The 20691-nt window shown below is 38.9% G+C and overlaps 1 protein-coding gene and 1 long non-coding RNA gene across 6 annotated transcripts; one reads left to right on the top strand and one right to left on the bottom strand.

The window, feature by feature from the left end:
* Positions 1–60: 60 nt before the first annotated feature.
* On the top strand, positions 61–20564 carry kibra (WW and C2 domain containing protein kibra). Of its 5 annotated transcripts, XR_010732724.1 has the most exons (12): positions 61–360; positions 10405–10514; positions 12416–12510; positions 14997–15105; positions 15407–15566; positions 15619–16483; positions 16782–17245; positions 17302–17526; positions 17615–17804; positions 18126–19246; positions 19349–19912; positions 19984–20564. XR_010732724.1 is itself a non-coding variant. In XM_066289298.1 (11 exons), the coding sequence occupies exons 1-11, from the start codon at positions 233–235 to the stop codon at positions 19554–19556; spliced, it is 3675 nt and encodes a 1224-aa protein (XP_066145395.1). In that variant the 5' UTR covers positions 61–232; the 3' UTR covers positions 19557–20564. The 5 variants fall into 5 exon arrangements, 1 of the variants encoding a protein (XP_066145395.1); XM_066289298.1 differs by having other exon boundaries at positions 19349–20564; XR_010732726.1 differs by lacking the exons at positions 61–360; positions 10405–10514 and having other exon boundaries at positions 12419–12703.
* LOC136343037 (uncharacterized) lies at positions 6298–7183 on the bottom strand. The gene is made up of 3 exons (XR_010732732.1): positions 7034–7183; positions 6721–6979; positions 6298–6381 (listed from the first exon to the last, which is right to left on the bottom strand). It is a non-coding gene; the product is annotated as an uncharacterized lncRNA (long non-coding RNA).
* Positions 20565–20691: the final 127 nt, after the last annotated feature.

Raw genomic sequence — 20691 nt, 5'->3', positions numbered from 1 at the left:
CGTACACGCTGTATGTTTAATAACGCGAGTCAGTCGCATTCCACAGCAAAGACCCGAGCCAACGTTCGGATTGGTTCGAATTCCGTATGACGTCACTTGTCAGCGACCGTTCTCGCTTCTTGATAATAAAATGTGTTCAACATTCAACATGGCCGTGCGTAGTTAGTTGTTTGTGTGTGTGTGTGTGTGTGCGCCAGTTCCAGTGGGGTTGAATGGATTTTAACGTGGAATAATGCCCAGAAAACGGAACGGCGAGATTCCGCTGCCCGATGGATGGGATTTTGGACGCGACTACGACGGGAAGGTTTACTTTATCGACCACAATTCCAAGAAAACGACATGGATTGACCCGAGAGACAGGTAGGATTCTAGCCGCATTCCTTTGATTTACTTAACGCTCATCTAGAGATCTCTCCGAAACGGGAAGCACATTCAGCCCTGCGATCCAAAATTATCCAGTTTGGAATTTTTTGGGTGAAACGGCGATTCAATACGGGCATTTTAATTAGCACCACTATCGGGTGGCAAGTCGCTGCTCCAATTAATTAATAATCGTTCTAGCCGCCAGTTTAAACTAAACCAAACATTGGTGTGCATTCTCAGTCGAAATAAATAATAATGGAGAGAAATACGTGCCTCGCAGTTCGGTAAACTATCGGATTGTCTTGGCATTTGGAATGGTCGGAATGTTGCTTTCGAAACGCGAATGGTATGCAAGAATTTTATTACATTTAAAAAAAACCTTGCGGCACGGTGCTGCCTCCAAACGGAAAATATGCGCGACTGCGAGGATAAATATTAGATTTATTGTATCTAAAAATATTTACAATTTTCTTTGAAGGCGGTTTACGTCAGGCCACTATTATTCCACTGTTATTGTGTTAAATAATCCTGACGATATGGTCTTATCGTCAGTATTGATACTTTCCTTATTTGTATTGTTTATTTTGAACTGCTCATGTGCGCCTTTTTTTAAATTGCATTTGACGTCATCTGAGCCATGCTCTGACACCTGCTGTTTGATGAAATTCGATAAAATCCATATTCAAGACTTTAAACAGGACGATTCACTAAAAATAAAACAACCGAAAGCCATAGATACCACACGTCAAATGGTGACGACTGGAGAAAACATGTCTCATCCACAAGTTGATAGTTTCAGATCTATACAAGATGTTGCAAGTAAAATTTTAATTTATTTTTTGCCGTTATCCTGAAAATATCTAGATTAGACACTTCAAAATTTGTAAAGTTATGTTTGTTTAAGTGGCTATTAAGGTACATTTTGCGACTTCCGCGTTACAAGTAAAATGAGCCATTTACAGTCAATTTTACAGAACTTATAATTAATAATTTTCTACCCTGTATGTCTAACGTGAAACGTTCAAAATCTGAAAGAGCAATCATTTTTTCATTAATTATGTATTTTAGTTTCAATTCGATATCTCAATCCGTTGTCAAGAAAGATCTATTTAATGAAGACTATGTTTAAATTTGATCATACTAGAGATTGAACGCGAAACAAGTGTATTTTCATTTTCTAGAACACATAATTCGTCACCTAAAAGCTATAATTTGAGAAATTTTCAAGTGTCCTACCTAGGTACTTTTAGAATAATGGCAAAAAAATTAATTAAAATTTTAACTTTCAACGCCCTGTACACATACATCCAAAACTATCGATATTCAGATTAGATACATTTTCTCGAATTGTCACCATTTGACATGTATTACCTCCAGGTTGTCCCATTGTTACCGAATCACCCTGTTGTGTTGTTCCTTATCTACAATATTTATCTTAATGTTTTCTTGCTATTAACAACATTTTAAGGTAGTTGTTCCTCTGTCAGCCCTTTCATCTCTAAGTTCTGCGTTTTAATACCTTTTAAAAGAAATTCCACTACTCTTTGCTCGTTTTCTATCATTTTTATCTCCACGCCCCATTTTTCAATAAAGCTTTCTTCTTTGGCTTATTCTCCGTGGATACATGTGAAGAAAGTATTTACTGGTATTGTCTTTCAGAATAACATTTCCTGAGTTGTAAATTTGAAATTTTTCCAACTGTTTACCTACTTGTGGACTGTATTTACTTTTTCTTGCCATAGTGTATTTTTTCGAACAATTCAAAATTGTAATCTCCACTTTCAGACTCCAATGTTTTCTTGCCCAATTTATTCTTTAAAATGCTCCCTTGAAGAAGATATTTTATTGTCTTCCCTTACATCTTTTTTCAGCTCCGCAAAATAGCATCTCCATTTCTGTAATTGTAAACTACAGGCGTTTCCTAGTGCTTAAAGAATTCTCTTATATGCTTCATTCTTTAACTTAATTATCTGTCTCAATACACTTTTACAAAAATTCGGTAAATACCATCTCTACTTCCAAAATTTTAAATTTCAATTTTGTCCTTATCTAGTTTATTCTCTAATGGACCTTCTTAAGAAAGATATTACGTTGTCTTTTGGAATGTTTTTCTTTTTACTTAGCAGCTTTTAAATTATTATCTAATGTGCCTACTTATGCAATATAATAATAGTCTTCACTCTCTGATTCCCAAAACATTGTCCAATTCTTCTCTAGCCCTTAGATTATTTTCAAATTTATGAACATTTGGACCTATTATGTAGTGTTTCGAAGAATCTAAACTGACACCTTAATTGTCTAATTTTAAAATTACAAGTGGTTTACCTTACTTGTCCATTTCCTATATTGGGAATGAACTCCTGTAACAGTTGTGTGTCATCTGCATATACATGAACCTGGCAAAACTTGACACACTGAACCAGAAAATTATCAAATTTTTTACACATTTGTTCCAAAATCCATCATTATTTAATTTATTTATTAGCAATGAGTATATCGTCATATAAAAAGCCCTGGAATAATAAAATAAGACCAAGCAAGTAACAAATAATTTATTCATGCTATATGAAATGTGTGTATATATCTTTGTAAGAGGCGTTCCGGTGCTATGCTTAGCTGTAAAGCTTCATTGTATTGAAGGGAAAATACTTCTATTGGCAACATAAGCATTGATAGGATCAGACTTGACATAATTCAAGCATTCTTGCAAAAATTTACATGTTATTTACTGGTCGTAATTCATTGAAAGTTTGAAATTCTAGCATTTTTGGTAAGAGGTGTTGCGATTGAAGTTTTCATATATAACTTCGTAGCATAAATGATAGAATAACAATGGGCCAATTGGTAAATTACAACAGAACAAATTGATCAAATATTGTCATGTTGAATTTGTCTGGAAATTTTTGAATTTGACCGTCAACTTCAATAATGACAGAACGAGTGACATATGAAGTACATAATAGTGGGAGTTGGGACTTTTGATATATAAAATAAAATTGGCAGGCAAGTAAAGCATTTTTGCACTGTTTAAAATTTATCAAAATTGTACAGTAATGTAGCGGTCAAATATTTGGACAAGCAAATTACTCTCTTGACCGGACATTTCATAATTCTACACTGAAGATAAAATTACAGCACTCCTCTATGAATTGATTACATTATCCTACAAGTGAGTCCCTTCTATATTTGAAAAGCAAAACGAGAAGGAGAGGTAGAGTCCGACCGCCTAAGAACACCACAATGTCATAATATTCCCATTTAACTAACTAGCGTGGTGCGGTAAATTGATGATGTAGTGGTGATAATGGAAATCAGCAATTACATATAAGTGTGCCTAATTAATTACAGATAAATGTGTATACAAAGAAGTTGTGCGTAAATAATATTACGGGACACGCTGATAAATCAGCATATAACTATGACAACCACGCCACAATGGGTGTGTAATATGTAGGGTAGGATGGCAATAGCGCGATAGATAAATTACCGCAGAAATAATTGACCATGACGGACAAGTTGTATTGAAGTTGTCTGGAGATTTTTTAATTTGACCATCAGCTTCAACAATGACAGAATGATTGACACTTATAGCGTACACAATAACGACAGTTGACTGTTTTGACATATTAAATTGAATTTATCAATACGAAATACGTGGACTTACAAGTACTTTTTCAACTCTTTCAAATCGGCGAAAGTTGTCTGATAATTAATGGATAATATACTTAGAGAGGTGAAATATGCTTTCATGACTGGATATTTAACAATAGTACTCTAAAGGTCAAATTACAGTGGTGGTTTATCCATTATATTGTATTGCGAGTGAATCACATCGCCATTCTAAAAGCAAAACCAAAGATACCTAAAGTCGGACCGCTTTAAGAAAAACACCGCAATGTCGTAACACTCTCATTTAACTAATTATTGTGATAAAACGATGACTAAATGGATTACAGGTAAGCGTGCGTAATGAAGTTTCAAGCCGTGTGTAATGATATTACATTACGTGGTGTGGTATTCGGCTGGGGCATGCTAATAAATAAAAATATAGCCCTGACAACCGCGCTATGATGGACGTGTCGTATGTAAGGTGAGATGACAATTGTCGTATTGGCAAACTACCGCAGACCTATTGGACGAAAACGGGCTAGTCATATTGAATTTGTCTGGAGATTTTTTGAATTTGACCGTCAATTTCAATAATGACAGTATGAGTAAGGTATGTGGCGTAAATGACTGTGACAGTTGACACTTTTAACATGTTAAATGAAATTAGCCGGTGATTTACCGGTGACATACGTATGAGTATTTCTTAACTATTTGAAATTGATCAAAATTCTCCGGTAATTTACGGTAAATTATGGGAATATCGTGACTTTGCGCACGGTATATATTTAATTAATAATGCGCCGAATACTGTCCTAAACGTGTTTTAGGTCTAGAATACCACTTTTACGGTAAACGTTTTGCCAACACTATATCACTTTTCCTCTAAACGAGTCATGTATCGTTCAAATATCGTCTAGAACTCTTAGAAATCAACATTATTTTCATAAAATAATCTCACGAAAATAGACCAGCAGCAAACAATCCTTCGTTTGCTTATTGCTGGCCAAACCTCTACTTTCTCTCGATGTAGAGAGTTCTCCATAATTACTTGAGTATTTTGCGACGTCCGAATTCTCATATTCGAAGAACTTCCATGGCTGAAAATATGAAATCACGCTTCCTTGGTGAAATACGTTTTTTTTTTGTTTTTTTTTTTTTTTTTTATCGAAACTGCATTGTCGTTGACAATATAATTGAGGTACCACTGGCAGAAGTGTGCTCATTTATTGTTGTCTGGTGGCAGCAGTTCCTGCACAAATTGCCCAACGAAACTTGATTTTGTGAAGGTAGATAGTTGCCCCGAGAAGGTGGGATTTTTATCAATTATATTCCTATGCCGTTTGAACGACCTCTTCTGTGAGGATAGTTACCCGTCCGCTTCCCTCTCTGTACCTAAAATGCTTCCCGTTTTACGAAACAAGTTTACGCTCCTTTTAAGAGTACTTTTAAACTCTTCATAATCGACTGTCACATTGGGAAAAGCTTCTTGGAACTGCTCTAGACAAGGCTGAATGTGATATTGCCAAACCCCGTTTCTTTTCTGGCCGTTACGAAAGCGACTTTCCAATTTAAAAAAAATCAGAGGAAACCCAGGAAATTGATTTTTTTTTTTGTTAGTGGACGCAACACGCTTTTTTATAAGAGTACAGTTATAAACAGGCTGATAATAGCACAAATTACTAAGTGCATCAGAATTTTATCTAAAAAGCAACAAAATCGTTAAGTGCTATATATCACTTAATCGAGGATAAAACGGAGGTTCAGAAGTCGATTAAAAAGTCTAGGACTATATAAAAAAATGACGTGTCTTATGGTTGCAATAAACCACGTTGTAGAGGGCAAAATATGGCGATGCTAAAGTATTAATTATTTATATATAGATATATTTTTTTCTTTAACGAGCCTATAATTATAGTCAAAAGGTAAAAAGGGAGACCTTAGAGATGCGTGGCTGCCGCCGAGTTAGAGGTCCAGGTCCATGGGGTGACTCCCTAAATCTTCCGATCTCACTCCACTGGATTTTTATTTGTGGGATAAGGCAAAACGGCAAATTTCCATCACACCAGTAAACTATAAAGAGGAAAATCGTAAATGAGATCTAAAGGGCTACAAACCGGACTGTTAAGTGTGCGCATTTCGAAGTGCCCCAATTGCGGCCATTTCGAGCATTTAATGCAGATATAAAAAATTACAATATTTTGTTATTTAAGTAGGTTTTGGCTAAAATTTAAGTTATTCAGGGCGTTGCGAACTTCTTTCGCATTTAAAAGCATTGTACCGTATTCGTATAAACCCAGAAACGAATATTCGCAACCCCGCTACCTGCCAACTTGTTTGAACAGCTGCATAATTTCCATTTTGGGGGAGTGCCAGATCCGTATTTTTCTAAATGGGGCGAAGTCTTAAACCCTTTTTGAAACAATGCAAGAAATTCCCGTTCGTTACGAATTAAAATTGCGTTGAACTAAGAGGGTTCATTAGCTCATCATTTTGAACACGAACGTAAGACAGTAAGGAACGTTTCGATGACCGCTTAAAATACGTATGTCAACTATTAAATAAAACTGATCGAAAAGATAGGACGAATATTAAAACGAATAAATATACAGGGTGTCTCGTGTAATATATCGAAGTTGCCACTATTTCTTTGCGTAATTATCAGCGTCGCGTTACTCAAAATATTGTAGATAAATAGAGGAAAACTTACAACTGCAAATTTTCAGAAAAGTAACGTTTCTCCGTCTAAACTTACCATCATCCGGGAATGACCGTTTACGTGATAATCACACAGAAAGTTCACTCACGCCACAGCTTGATCTAGTCAAATCAAAGCGACACCAATAAAATCAAAAAAAGTTCATTCTCAATAATTCCGTCGATTATCCAAACTCTCGTCGATGGCATGCCAAAGTTGCTGCGTTCGTTGGTTCCAGCGGGTGCGCTAGGGAGGCGGTAGGACCAGTCGAGTTTTCAGGGATGTGTTAGGACGTTTCCTCAAGTAACTTTTCTGTGATGAATATAGTAAAAAACAAACAAATCAAAGAAAGGGCATATATTTTACTTAATCAGAGCTGATGTGTGGCCCCTTGTTCAGTAAGTATAAATCACGTTTTAGACAGGTTAAATTAAGGTACAAACACCTGACATCAATCACTTATCTCAAATCGAATTTCGGAATAACCACATGATTCGTGGTAAAAAACTTATCATTCCTCGGCGATTAGGAATAGGAACTTCAAAGGATTTTGCGTATTTTCAGCATTCACCTTCCAAATATTATAGATAACTGTTAACTTTCCACTTTTGATCACCAAAACGTCAATACCCGAACCCTTATACCCTGTTGCACTTTCCTCTGTCAAATCGTGATTTAGCTTAAGGGGGTACGACAACAGTCTTATCTTGTACACGTTCTATTTATTTTACATTTTCTGTTATTCTTCGATTTTCCACTCGTTTTTCCAAAGTTGTTCGTCGCCAAATCGTCAAGAAAGGTGTCCTTCCGAGCCCTTACTAAAGTGCGAATGTTATTTTCAGTCGGTTTTAACCAAGGATTTTAACCAGAAGTTAATCAGTAACGGAATAAAAGAAAAAAACCTTGCGCTGCAACCACTAATGCGAAAAGTATTTTGAATTTCAAGTATTTGTAGAAAGTGTATTTCTAAGTAGACGAATCACATCCACGAAATCACACTGTGAAGTAATGCAGATCTGGTCTACCAGGAAAATAAACATATTACCCCAGACGTTTTCTTGGTTATATTGAATTTATATAAATAAAGATCAACGGGAATTGTAACATGCCTTTATTTGCTTGATGTGCGCAGATCTATTACCGAAATTTCAGGGGTGTTTAGAGCCAGTTCGACAGGTCAATCTCGAGAAATGGAAAACGATGAGGTAGTCATGAGGCCGATTAGATCGGCTTAAGTGATGAATCTTCAAATAAGTTTTAGCGAGCCTCTATAAAACCAGTGATGGACTATAAATAACTTGGTGCTCCGACACTGTCTAAGAATTCCACACTTGAAGGGGTATTTTTCAAAATAGACTGTTTGGCGTCGGGAATATCGAGTCGTGTGCGAAAATCCGATGATATTGCTTGGATGTATTTATGTTTTCACTGTTTGGGCAGCTGGTAGCAAAATTAATATCGGCGATAAACGGAACGCTCTCGGAGGTTTTCCAGCTGAGCGAAATTGGCTCCTGATGCGGGATGCTCTCTAATAATGGCAAATTCTGCTTAATGATGTATTCGAAAACAAAGGCGTTTGAGCGACGACGTCATAATCGAAATGATGGTTTTATCTCGTCCGAGCCCTATCTATCAGTCAAATGCAGGCCTGTAATAGACCCCAGATTGTTCAACCAGTAAAAGGAGTTGAGGCCTGGCCTTCGTAAAGGTTATCGGTAACCTGACACTGTCCGCGTCGTTGGAATGCGCACTTAGCATCAAATTTGATACGGTTTTAGCTTGGCGTTCTTTTCCGAGGCTTTAACGTAATCTTTACGACGATAATATGCATTTCGTATTCGAATTGTTATGATTTCTAAGTCTCTTATTCTTATCTAATTTCGTTGAATTGACAAATTTATTGATGCCGCTGCAGCTTTTGCGTTACGGCACTGTCAGACGTTTAGGTGACGTAATCAGGATAATGAGAATAATTTTTATGTTTCGATCGAGTTAGCAGATCTGAATAGAACCGTAAACTTAAAAAAAAAATACTGAGGTCGAAAAATTGCAGATTTCTATTTTATCGGTAGGCTTGACAGGTGTCAAAGAATTACTGCTGTGGTTTTCCGATTGACCTCTGTCACAATTTTTTCAAACGCCACGATAATCGTGCCCTTTTTCGGTCCATAGATCTCCTTTGAGGCTGTGATCTGTTGAAGGAGCAAAAAAATCGATCCCTTTATAAGACAACAAAGCCAGCTGTCAAAACAATAAAAAGCATCTCGACAAAAAGAAAACATAAAACATCTGTTTCGGATTACACGCATACCATTATTTCGAAGGTATTTAAAATTCCTGAGGATGATGAGGGTCTATATTTAAGTCATTTATGGTTTTTATTTTCCATGCCACATTCTTGGAGTGCCAGCTCCCAAAATAGCTCCCCCACGTAAGTAGACAAAGCGCAACAGCAGTATTTACAACCATATACATGATAATTAAAATGTACGGCACACGTTGAACCATTCAAGAATAAGTTGCCAATTACCGTTACTTTTTCATCACATTGAAGTCCTGAATTAAGGTGCGGAGGAGCTTTTATCAATTTATCAATGTCATAAAAAATATGTTATGAAAAATCCCCCCGGTCGCGGCAACAGCGCATCGACCGTCACCGCATTCCAATGGTACCCGACGACGTGCGGTCGGCGTCGACTCTCTCGCTCTGGCACGCAGTTTCATGGTTCATGGGTACCGAACGTATATGCCACCTTTTGTATTTCATTTCAATCAGTATGGTGGCGGAAACTAAGAATTCACGAGATTTTTGATTCGTGGAATGTTGCCTTTTTGCTCGCGTACACAGGAGCTTAAAACTTGAAAAGAAACTGACGTCGTTGTCGAAACTTCTAATTATTGTATTAAAAAAAGGTCACCGTATTTGTCCCATGAATACACCCGTTTGTCACGGCCTGACAGAACTTAATGTCAAAAATGACAGCTTCATCAAGCGACATGTATTGCTCACGTGAAAAACGTGATGTAACAGGTTGGGATTGATTGGGAGCGAAAATCTACGTCATAGTGGCAATTTTCAATCATTATTCGGGCAAAATCGGGATAAAAAATTCAGGATTGAAAAAGGCCATCTTACTTGCTCTAGAAGTGCGTTTTCATCGTCGATTGAAAGTGGAATGCAAAAATGACACCCTGGCCGAGTGACAGATATTGCTTACGTGATTAGCATGATATAAAGGTTGCGATTGGGTGGATGGTTGGACACAAACAACAACCGCGTCTTACTTTGCAGAATCATACATTAATGGGGTCATTACTCATTCACTAGTGAATGATTTTGTATACATGAATTTAACGTGTTTGATGTCAGAAAAAATTAACGACTTTATGTAACAAGACTTATCGAAATGTGTAATTGTTTTTTCATCTGAAAATTAAAATTCTTAACATTTAGGTCTATCGTTATTTAAGTTTCAGGCTACCAATGTTATACAATATCAGAATTCGATTAAATAAAAAATTAATTTTCTTATTTTTTATTTTCGTCATATTTAATCCTGACAGGCGTTTCGTAACTTGTTTATTAATGATATTATTTGCGATTCTTGTCACACTCAATCACGATTCGTCGGGTAACGTCGATCGTCGAGCCTACTACCAATCCTCTCTATAGTTCTCCCAATGTTCGGTCTCTCAAAACCGAATTTAACCCATTATTTTCAATTATTTTTTCGTAGATACACGAAACCCCAAACGTTCGCCGATTGTATAGGAAACGAACTGCCTCTAGGTTGGGAGGAAGCCTACGATGGCCAAATTGGGCCTTACTACATCAATCACATGAAGCGTAAGTGTGTACACATATATATTTATTTATTGCTGTTTCTTTGTGTAGAATTTAACCCTTCCCGTCATCTGGTTATTATACAAGGTGTTCCAGATTAAGGTAAATATTTTTAACCCTAGATTCACTGACGTTCTTTTTTGAAAAAAAAAAAAAAATCTGAAACTGGGTACCATTCGTTGCATTGATAATTTATTTTCTACGAGAAATAGTTCAGAAATTGTAGCGTTAACCCGACAGTAAGCATAAAAGATATGATATTGGTATTGAAATTAGAAAATAGAAAATTACAAAATTGCTTGCAAATTCTCATTTTGCCATTTTATTACTTCATACTGTATCTACATCTGCATAAGCGCTAACAATTGTAAATTTAAACAAATTATAGATTTTTTTTAATAGCCTTCAGGGATTTTAACAAAACTACACATGTTAAAAAATAGGTTCTTTTCTGTTTGATTAGCTCGACTGCTAAAAAACACGATAACTGTGCTTTTCTTGTTAGTACAGATGTCATTGGTATCAGGAAGCCATTCAAGAGCTTCGTTCAGGAACTCCAGTTGATACAAAATGGAAATTTGCATTTAATTTTCCGTATGTTTCCATTTTGCAATGTCTATTTCCTTCACATTCACTTTTGTCGTATCTTTTCTAGCTTTTTTCTATTACAACTTTGACAGTTCTGGAGGATGAACCAAACTCGAACGTAATTTAAATACTCGTTATTTAAATTTAATTGGGATTAATTGAGGTTGGCAGGCAGACGCTTATTATACACCTGCATAAAATCATTTTACAGGCACTGAAATTTAAAAAAAAATTATACATTCATCACTTTTAATGAGAATTTTCCTTTACAAATTAATAATAATTCTTTTCAAAAATTAAAAGGTCTACGGATTGTTAAAGTTATAATAGAAAAAGCTCAAGCGCCCTGTATACGGAATAGCTGTTTTGTTTTTTTTCGTTTAGTACAGGGAAGCGCAAAAAGGTGGGGTATTTACTAAATGACTAAATTTCGAATGGCACATTGTTGTTGTAGACAGGGTTAACCTATTGGGCTCCTGTAAAAATTGACTGTAGCCACTGACCCCATTGGTCCCTTAGGCCTTAATTGTAACATAGAATGGGTCTTTTTCTTGTCTATGGCGTTTGAAATCTCTCTAAAAAGTTTTTAGTTTTCCCCTTTTTGACGAGGACGCGTTACAGTAACCCCAAAAAAAATCTTTTGATTTGAGAAAACAATTATCATTCCAAAATATCTTGAGAATTGTTCATGGTAGGTAGGAGTCATTGCAGTTTTCATTATTTTTTTGTTACGTCAGTGAAAATGTCACTATTTTCACTGGCCATTTTGACATTGCTGACACTTAGTTCAGGTGAGTCAAAAACTGTAACTCCCTTATGGCACTCGTTTACAACTGATACATATGATCTGGGACACTTTGTATGCAACTTCTGCTGCTTTCGAATGCGAGTAAATTCCTCCAGTTATTAAAGGAAATACCGCTGTCGATTTAGAATCGTTCGCAAAGATTGTGTGGCATTATCAAAATCTGAAACCATTCCGTCAATAATTATTATCCGCGAGCGCAGTGAATTAATAAGAACCGAGGATAATTTCCAATGATAATTGCACGGCGAGAGAGCATAGTTTCCCATGTGCAGTTGCGGAATTGCATATCTCGCAACTACAACCGTGAAAAAAATCTTATTAGAATCATAGGTTCAGCGCATATTTACCATTCTTCTTGTGGGAAAAAAGCAAAAAGGTATTAAATACCTACTACGGATAAATAATTCATAAGCGTGCAGCAGTAGTTATTAATTCCGTCATCATCTGTTTCTTTAAGGCGGATATGTGTTTTTTTCTTGTTTCGTAGAGTTTTTACGTGATGTTTCAGAGTCCACGCAGCTGGAAGATCCGCGCCAAGAATGGAGGGCCATTCAAGAGGCGATGCTGAGGGACTACCTCCAAACTGCACAAGACGTACTTGAGGTGAGACTGAATTCATCATAAAAGAGAAAATAATGAACTGCCCTTTTATTGCCCACTTAAAATTCCAAATGCCGAGAGTACCAGCCACCGGTGTTCCGTGTTGTCTATCTACCCACTTTTTAACTGCATGAAAGGACTGATGGCAGGGACGCAAGAGAAACCCGACTGGTTCTCGCCTCTCTTTCTTTATAATGTACGTACTTGCAATCCAGTGACGTTCATTGAGGAGGGTGTGAGATGCCGCACTTCCTTATCGGATAGTAAGTCAAGTTTGTACAAGTCGCTGGCTCTCTTCGGTAGGCAGTCGGTAGCCGTCATGACCATCATCATCTCGGTCGCTCAAACATTATTGCGAACGAAGTGAGTCGGTGGCCGATATCTGCGTTCATGGCGAGAGTGTGAGTGTGGATGGAGTCCATTACGAGGGGGCCCATCCGAGGGGGGAAGGGGGAGGGGACGCGCGAACCGCGCTACCTGTGTTACGCCGCACGATCTTGGCGGACCGCTGCATTCCACCGATGTTGCCCGAACGCGAAATTCCTTTCGATCGGGGAAGTCGCCGCTCATTCCCATTCCTAAAAACCATCAACAGGTCGACGTAGGCCGTGGTCTCACAGTTTTTTTTTTTTTAATATATATATATTTTTTTATTATTATTTTTTTTTAATTAAAGCTGACGGCCCATTGTAAAACTCGAGATCCCCGCTGACCAAAGGGGGGAAAAAAATGACATCGGCTTGGTCGCCATTTTTCCCGTGGGTCACCAAATTAGCTAGGAACCACATGGTTCGTCACTCTAGTTTAAACGTAAACTGAAACAAAAGTCGATCCTTCGCTGATTTGCGAACAACCTCGAGCCTAGTGTGCCTTACATGCGCTATTCCAACTCGTTAAAAATACGACAATACCGTGGAATTAAATTGTTCTTCTCTCGTATAAATAACGGCTGTGCTATGGCAAATGGCAAATGTTCGCCTTAATTTGGTTAGAAATTCAGCGCAGGCCCACTGAAATTTGACGTGTAATAGAGATTTAACCCCACTCATCTGCCAAATTCTACTTCTGTCACTGTCCGTTATTTATATCGGTTGTTAATATTCTGGTAACGCCCGAGCTGTATTAAGTTGGCGTATCGAATAGTTTTCTCCATTTCTCTGATCCGCGCAAGAGAACCGTCGTCAATCATCCTATGAATGTCCAAAGGTAAAATTCCGCTTTATCCCAACAAAGCAATGCTTAAAATATCGGCCTTGCTTCGCGGCAAAATATCCCAAAAGGAATAAAAAAAACCTTATACTCGCGTTATCTTGAATCTTCATTCTTTGCCCCGCATCTGGCTTGCTGCCGGCCAAGGGTAAATTCCACACCGTTGATGGCCCAGTGCCGTAGTCGAGCGAATTTTCGGGTTTTCGCGGATCGTGCACAATACTAAACGTCGACGTGCATAGCTCCCAACATAGGCTCAGTTATAAATAAACTGGTGTAAAAATGTGGTCGACACCTCTAGTTGAAGTACGAGAGAAAGGGATGCTAGTCCCGCCGCCCATGGCCCTTCGCCATTATAACGCATCAGGGCCAAGTCCCCGCGGCTAACCGAAACAATGTTCTCTGCCCCCGACCCGTTGGAATGCACACGGAAATTAGAGTGGCCCGGGCCAACATCACGGGTCGGGGGGGCGGGGAGGGGAGGGGGGCAACACAGGGCCCTGGCTGAAGGACGAATCAAGGCCGGTCGTCAGACAATCCGCAGCCTCAGTCGAGATGGAGTTGTGGCCCTTGTGTTACGTGCATCGCAGTCACACCGCCCCGCCGGCCGTCTTTCGCATTTTTCGGGGGGACGGACATCCCCCGCAAGTGCACACGTTACCCCTCGCAAAGCCGGTGGTCGACGGGTACCCGCGACACTTTTTCACATTGCCTGCCTCGTATGTGATGGGCAACGCACCCTACGGATTCTCGTCGTCGGCAAATTTGGCCGGATTCGGGGTTATTGTAAGTGAAAAATTAGCGCGACTTAAAAAAATTTCTTTGTTTACCTAAAAAGTATTTTTCTACGCGGCAATTTCATGGGAACGTTTGTTTGTCAAAATTGCATTTGTCACTGTCACTTTTGATATAGCTGTCATTTATTTCCAAATATTTGGAAATTTTCCAAAATTGTGACGTCCCTATTATTAAAAATATCTCCTCGATACCATATTAATTTTCAGCTAATTTTCTCCGGCAAAGCTATTGTCACTGTCACATTTGACGTGGGTGTCATTCAATTCGAAAAATTTGCAAATTGCCGAAAATTGTCACTTCTTTATTATTAAAAATGTAGTCTTCATCTTTTCATAAAGTCGCGATTGTCCTCAGTTCAGTGTTTCCCCAGAAGAAAGATAATTTTTTCAGCAGTATTCAAAGCTATAAATTTCCCCCATTTCCTTGCTTAGATAAATTTAATCTCTTTTACTTCGTAGCTTTAAGAAGAATTTTCATTTCAGGCCAAAAAGGATATCTATCAAGTAAAGTCCCAGAGGCTCATGTTGGCTCAAGATGAGTACAATCATCTTAATAACGAATTGGCCACGTTGACAACGTCACGAACAAGCCGTAAGTAACATTAAGCGATAAATACCTTAATCACATAGAAAATTTGTTCGGGGTGACAAACAGTTCAGAAATCTCCAATTTGTCTGATAAGCAAAGGGAGTAGGAACAATTAACTGACGGTCACATATGTAAACTCAACGCCACTATGCATTTGGGCCAATCGCAGTTCTCAATTTCAAAGTCAAAAAGGACATATGCCAACTGGTCCCATTTTTTAATATTAATTCAAATGATTTTAAATCTTTTGCATTAATAAATGTATATTCGTCAATAATACGTAATATCTATTACTAAATTGTAGTATGCTCAACGGCAAGCACCATCAGCACCAAGTACGATCCTGATTTGCTGAAATCCGATGTCGCCATGGCCAAGAACCGAGTGTCCAGGCTCAAGTCCGAACTGGAACAAATTAGAAACGAAATGAATTTTACTCAGCGAGGAGTGGAAACATTGGCCAAGTAAGTGTTCCATTGAAGGGCTCCCTTCATAGGCTCATTTTTGACATTTTAGTGTGGAGCAAAAATTGAGCACCGCTCAAGGCACCTGTTACAACATCGTTGAGGCCCAAGCCATAATGGCTGAACTCCGAAACATCCAAAAGTCCCTGTCTTCGGGTGAAAAGGAAAAAGCCGAATTGATGCAGTCATTGGCCAAATTGAAAGACGATTTGACGAGGCTGCAGCTGTCGGAGAGTTCACCGGATGTTTCCACCTTAAGTCTTCCACAGGAGAAATTGAGCACCGCTTCCCAGACAGATTTATCGTGTGAACTAGTCCCAATAGGAACGAGATTGGCAGAAATGGCAAAGATGCGCTTAGAGTACGACGAGGCACGCAAGCGCATCCAAACTATCCAACAAAAATTGGCAGACTTGGAAGAAAAAGTGCAACCCGGTCAAGCGGAATCCGACAAAGACAGGTTACTCCTCTTCCAGGAGAAGGAACAGCTATTGAGAGAGTTGCGGAGCATAACGCCACGGATGCGCTCTAAAGAGGAAATGTGTGACATTCAGCAGGAATGCAAGCGATTGGAGCAAGACTTGAACAACGCCTTGGAAATGTCCAATAGGGCCATAGCGGACAGGTTGAGGTTGCATGAAGAAAAACAGCTTTTGCTGCAACAATTGAAAGACGGATTGAGACAGATGACGCAGTTGGAGTCGCAACTTAAGACGTTATCTGCCAGCACGCTGTCCGTGAGCAGCAGCTCCAGTTTGGGCTCGCTATCGACAACTAGTAGCAAAGGATCGCTGAGTTCCGGCCTCAGTTTTACAGATATCTATGGCGGACCGCAGTGTGTGGGCTCCTCGAACGTGGACATGGCCGATCTACATAGGAGGGTGGAAAGACTGTTGAAAAATAACGATAATGCACAGGTAAGAATTCGCTAAAAAAATGTGTACGGAGAAGTATACACACTTATGACGTAACTGATGATTTTTCTGCCGCTTAAAAGCACAGAGATGCGTCTTCAGTTTCCATAATTTATCATTCAGTTTTTCGAACGCCAATCGTGTATAGGAAGTTTCTTGACGGATTAAAAAAGAAAACCTGTAATTGCAGCTGACAATACACGCTGGGTATTTTGCGATACAAAAAATGGAATCTCTTACATATGTACCATTAAATACCATACTTTTAACCATCTACAAATTACATAAGATTCTGTTATAGGTAATTCCATCACCTGTGAGGTCGCAACCCTCCTTATCGCCAAGAAGCTCGTTGTCCTCCGTTTCACCTCCCATATCACCGATGTATGAGAATCTCCCTTGTCTTCTGCCCCCTCCCACTTATGAACAAGTAGAGAAGGATCGGAAAATGCTGCAGCCCGACCCCTACCTAGAGCCCTATAGAATATCCAGCAACAATGGCAGCAACGAATACATCAACTATACCCCGCCGAGAGTATCGATACCGAGTCTATCTCCTTTAACAGACCTTTTGGAAGCGCAGGCAACGAATATGTCTCAAGGCTCCGGTTTGGGAAGGCCTTGCAGATATTCATACGAGAGCTCTGGAGAGGCGCCACTGTCCCCTATTTCGGAGACGCCTCCACCGGTGCTCGGCCAGATTTTGGACGATATGCTGCAAGGGCCGACCTTGTCCAGAACGTCTTCTTCTGGAACAAACACCAGGTATGATTTAGAAACATATAATCAACAGGTGGCATTTTTTTTTCATTATTTTACAGGTCGGTGTCAGCAGCAGTTAGCGATGAATCGGTGGCAGGAGATTCGGGAGTGTTCGAGGCGTCCAATAGACGACGAGCTTCCGGTGTTTTTGGCCCCGGACCCGACTTTGAGACTGCGCAAGTACAAATTAAGTTAAAGTATGTCGCCAACGAGGGTTTGTTGAACGTGACTGTGGAGAAAGCCAGAAATTTGACTGCTTTGTTTATACTCGAAAATTGTGAAGTGTAAGTAGAATCAAATGCCTAAATGTTAAAAATTAAACTACTTGATCTTTATCACAATCCATATGTATTTAATTCTTCTACCTTTTAGGTATATAAAGACGGCCCTACTGCCAGCAAGTCCGCCTCAAACTCACTGCACGAGGACGGTTCGTGATTTGCGGAAAGCCACGTTCGAGGACAGCTTTAACATTCCAGTTCCAGCCAATAAAATATGTACGAAAACTCTTCAGGTCAACGTGTGGAGCAAGTTCGAAGAGCAACAACAAGACATTTGTGTGGTTAGTAGTTGTCATATGCAAAAACTCTTTAAAATATTTTTTGTTCTCTATTCTTTACTTGGTTTTTTAAGGAGCTCCCATCGCGCTACCTTTTAATCTTTTTTCAATTTATTTTTATTTTGTTCATTTCGTTTGAGTAATTTTACTCTATTTGGTGCCTGAAAGTAGACCCTCTCATCTCACATTAATGCGGTAAAATACGCTTTTTCTCACACGCATAAGAAAAAAGACAAAAACTTGTCAAGATGTAACTATGAATATGTCGGTGGTCGCTTCTAATGTGTCATTCGATTCTTTAATAGCCGTTTTCCTTTATTTTAGGGCTGCGCCCAAGTAAGCTTGGCAGACTTCAACCTAAATTCTATGTCTCAAAAGTGGTACAACATTCTCAGTCTTCAAGAAGAGGCCTGTTCCTACAGTGCGCCGCCCGCGAGACAAATGTCCGAAATGTCGGTCACTATTCGAGAAAAGCACGAAACATGCACGGACGTCTCCTACAAACAGTGTGGAAAGGAGGAGAGCTCGGACGATTCAACGATAATATCCTCCCAGACGAGCACGCTAACGCGCAACCAAGAGACCGTGGTTCCTACGGGCATGAACCTGAACTTCGACGAATTATACAATTGCCTAAAAACTGCCACCGAGTATGACAGTGCCGACGATTCAGACGAGGAGGAGGAAGAAGAGGAAATCGACGAAGAAGAGGAGGAAGAAGAGACCTTGGAGTTCCGTCCCAATGAGAAATTGGATGTGGTGCACGAACACGAGCTGGACGGCGAAGACGAGGAGAGGAATAACTACGAGGACAAGCAAACCAACACAGAATGCGCCTTTTATCCGGAACATGCAAAACATATGAAGTTAGTCGCGCAACAAGGCAATACGGAGGATAGAGGCGCAATAAAGCGAAGCCAGACTTTTTCGCCGAGCGCGCACGTATCTAAACATGACTACATCTGCAAACTTAATCGCAGTGACAGCGACAGCGCTATGCCTTTGTATCGGAGAGGGAGTAAACCTTTTGAGAGACACGCGCTGGAGAGGAGATCTTTACGATTCCGGAGACCTTCATGCTCTATGGCGCAGCTTTCCACTGGCAAGTCGCAGTCGCACATTCCTCAAACGCCTAGAACTTCGATAGACTTAGAGTTGGACCTTCAGGCGCAACACACCCGACTGGAGATGCTTAATTCGGAGTTAATGAGGCTAAGGGAGCTGAAACAAAGATTGGAAGTGGCCAAAGAGAAGGGAGACACGGAGGTGGCGGCGTTCCTGCTGGAAAACCAGCAATTCCAAATTTTGATCGCACAAGCAGAGCGAACCACGAAAACAGCCGACGAGAAGAGAGTGGAGAAAATGCTGAGGAAAGTCTCCCGGGAGATTTACAAGCTGAGGAAAACCAAAGCAGGAAGTGGAAAGCCGGACGTCATCAGTTTTAAGTAAGTTTCCATTCGTAAAAGACTTTCAGACCTTCCTTATTTTTTCCGTTTTCTTTCTTTTTAATGTTTAATTTTTATTTTTGTTTAATGCACCTCTTTCAGAGAAAAAATGGCATTCTTCACAAGGTCGCAACTGACTGTACCTTTTTTACCCGACGAGGAAATTGCCGTTGAAAATGCCAAAATGCAACCAGGAAGCACGGAAGAGTCGAATAAAAGCAACGATGGCAAGTTTGAGAGTGACATCAACTTGGAAGAGGAGGCCTCGTTTAAGTATGTGGTCGACAGGTCAATGGGCGTTGAGGTGTAACAATGAAACACAAATGTGATTTAGTGCCTTTTAGATCTGAACTAAGTCTTCGTTGTATATTTTTCCACAAAAAGAAAAACATTGTCGAGGTTGTGCCTATCGCATTAAGCTTATGGACTATTTAAGTTATTGCACCAACGTAGTAGTTTTTTTCTAGCTGGTCAAACGACGCATAAACTCAATTTTAATTTTCTTAAATGCAATACTATAACAGATGTGTATATAAAAGTTGCAAAGTATATGCCGTTCCAACTTGTTAAAAATCGGGCGATGCCGTATAAAAGTAAATTATTGTTTTTCCCCTATTTCTAAATGAAGGTGACAATGGCAGCATCTGCATTTGATGCATGAGTGAGGTTAGAAATCTAAGAGATTTTAGTAGACTTGTGCTGCAGTCTTGTTGTGTCAATGTTTTTGACATAGTGAGGTTTCAAATTCGGCAGTCTTCTAGAATTTGACATTTGTTAGATTAAATAAAATTCAATATCAATGCTGTCTCTGCGGTATTTATATAGAACTAAAACAATTTATTTCCATCATGGCATTGTCCAATTTTTAATGACTTGAAATAGCGTACATATTACGTAGTACAATTCTCTTTTTTACTGTATTGTATATTGTTACCAATACTTAACTTCTTATCAAACAATAATTGTTCGAAAGAAACCTGTAGCGTTTCTTCCGAATGAGCCGTTTCGACATAGTTTCAGATGAGCCATAGTCTTCTCGTTGCCTCAAATGAAAATTCGCCTTTCGTTTCGGGCAGTGGAAGGACCTTTTTTACGATTGATTACTACAACTCGACTATATTAGTCGAGCCTATTTTTGTTATTTAGCAAACTTATACAACGGTTATTAGTGATTTTTATACGCATGTATAGTGTAAATAAAAATAATATTATTTCTAAGTGTAATATAAAGAAGTAGATGTCTGTATAAAGAAACGAATATACATTCTAAACTGCAAGTTTCGTACTCTCTATATTTAATAAAATGTTTCTATGAGAAGTTGGATTTTATTTTAATAAAAATTGAGCCTAAAATTTGAAAATTAGACATCTCCAAAAAGCATAAGATAAATCAGTGGCGTACATGACAATTTTTTGCTAAAATAATTAAAAATCGTTTACACCAA

The sequence above is a fragment of the Euwallacea fornicatus genome, chromosome 13, assembly GCF_040115645.1.
Source record: "Euwallacea fornicatus isolate EFF26 chromosome 13, ASM4011564v1, whole genome shotgun sequence".
NCBI classification, from domain to species: domain Eukaryota; kingdom Metazoa; phylum Arthropoda; class Insecta; order Coleoptera; family Curculionidae; genus Euwallacea; species Euwallacea fornicatus.
Note: the sequence above shows the minus strand (reverse complement) of the source record. Positions and strands in the feature narration are given on the sequence as shown.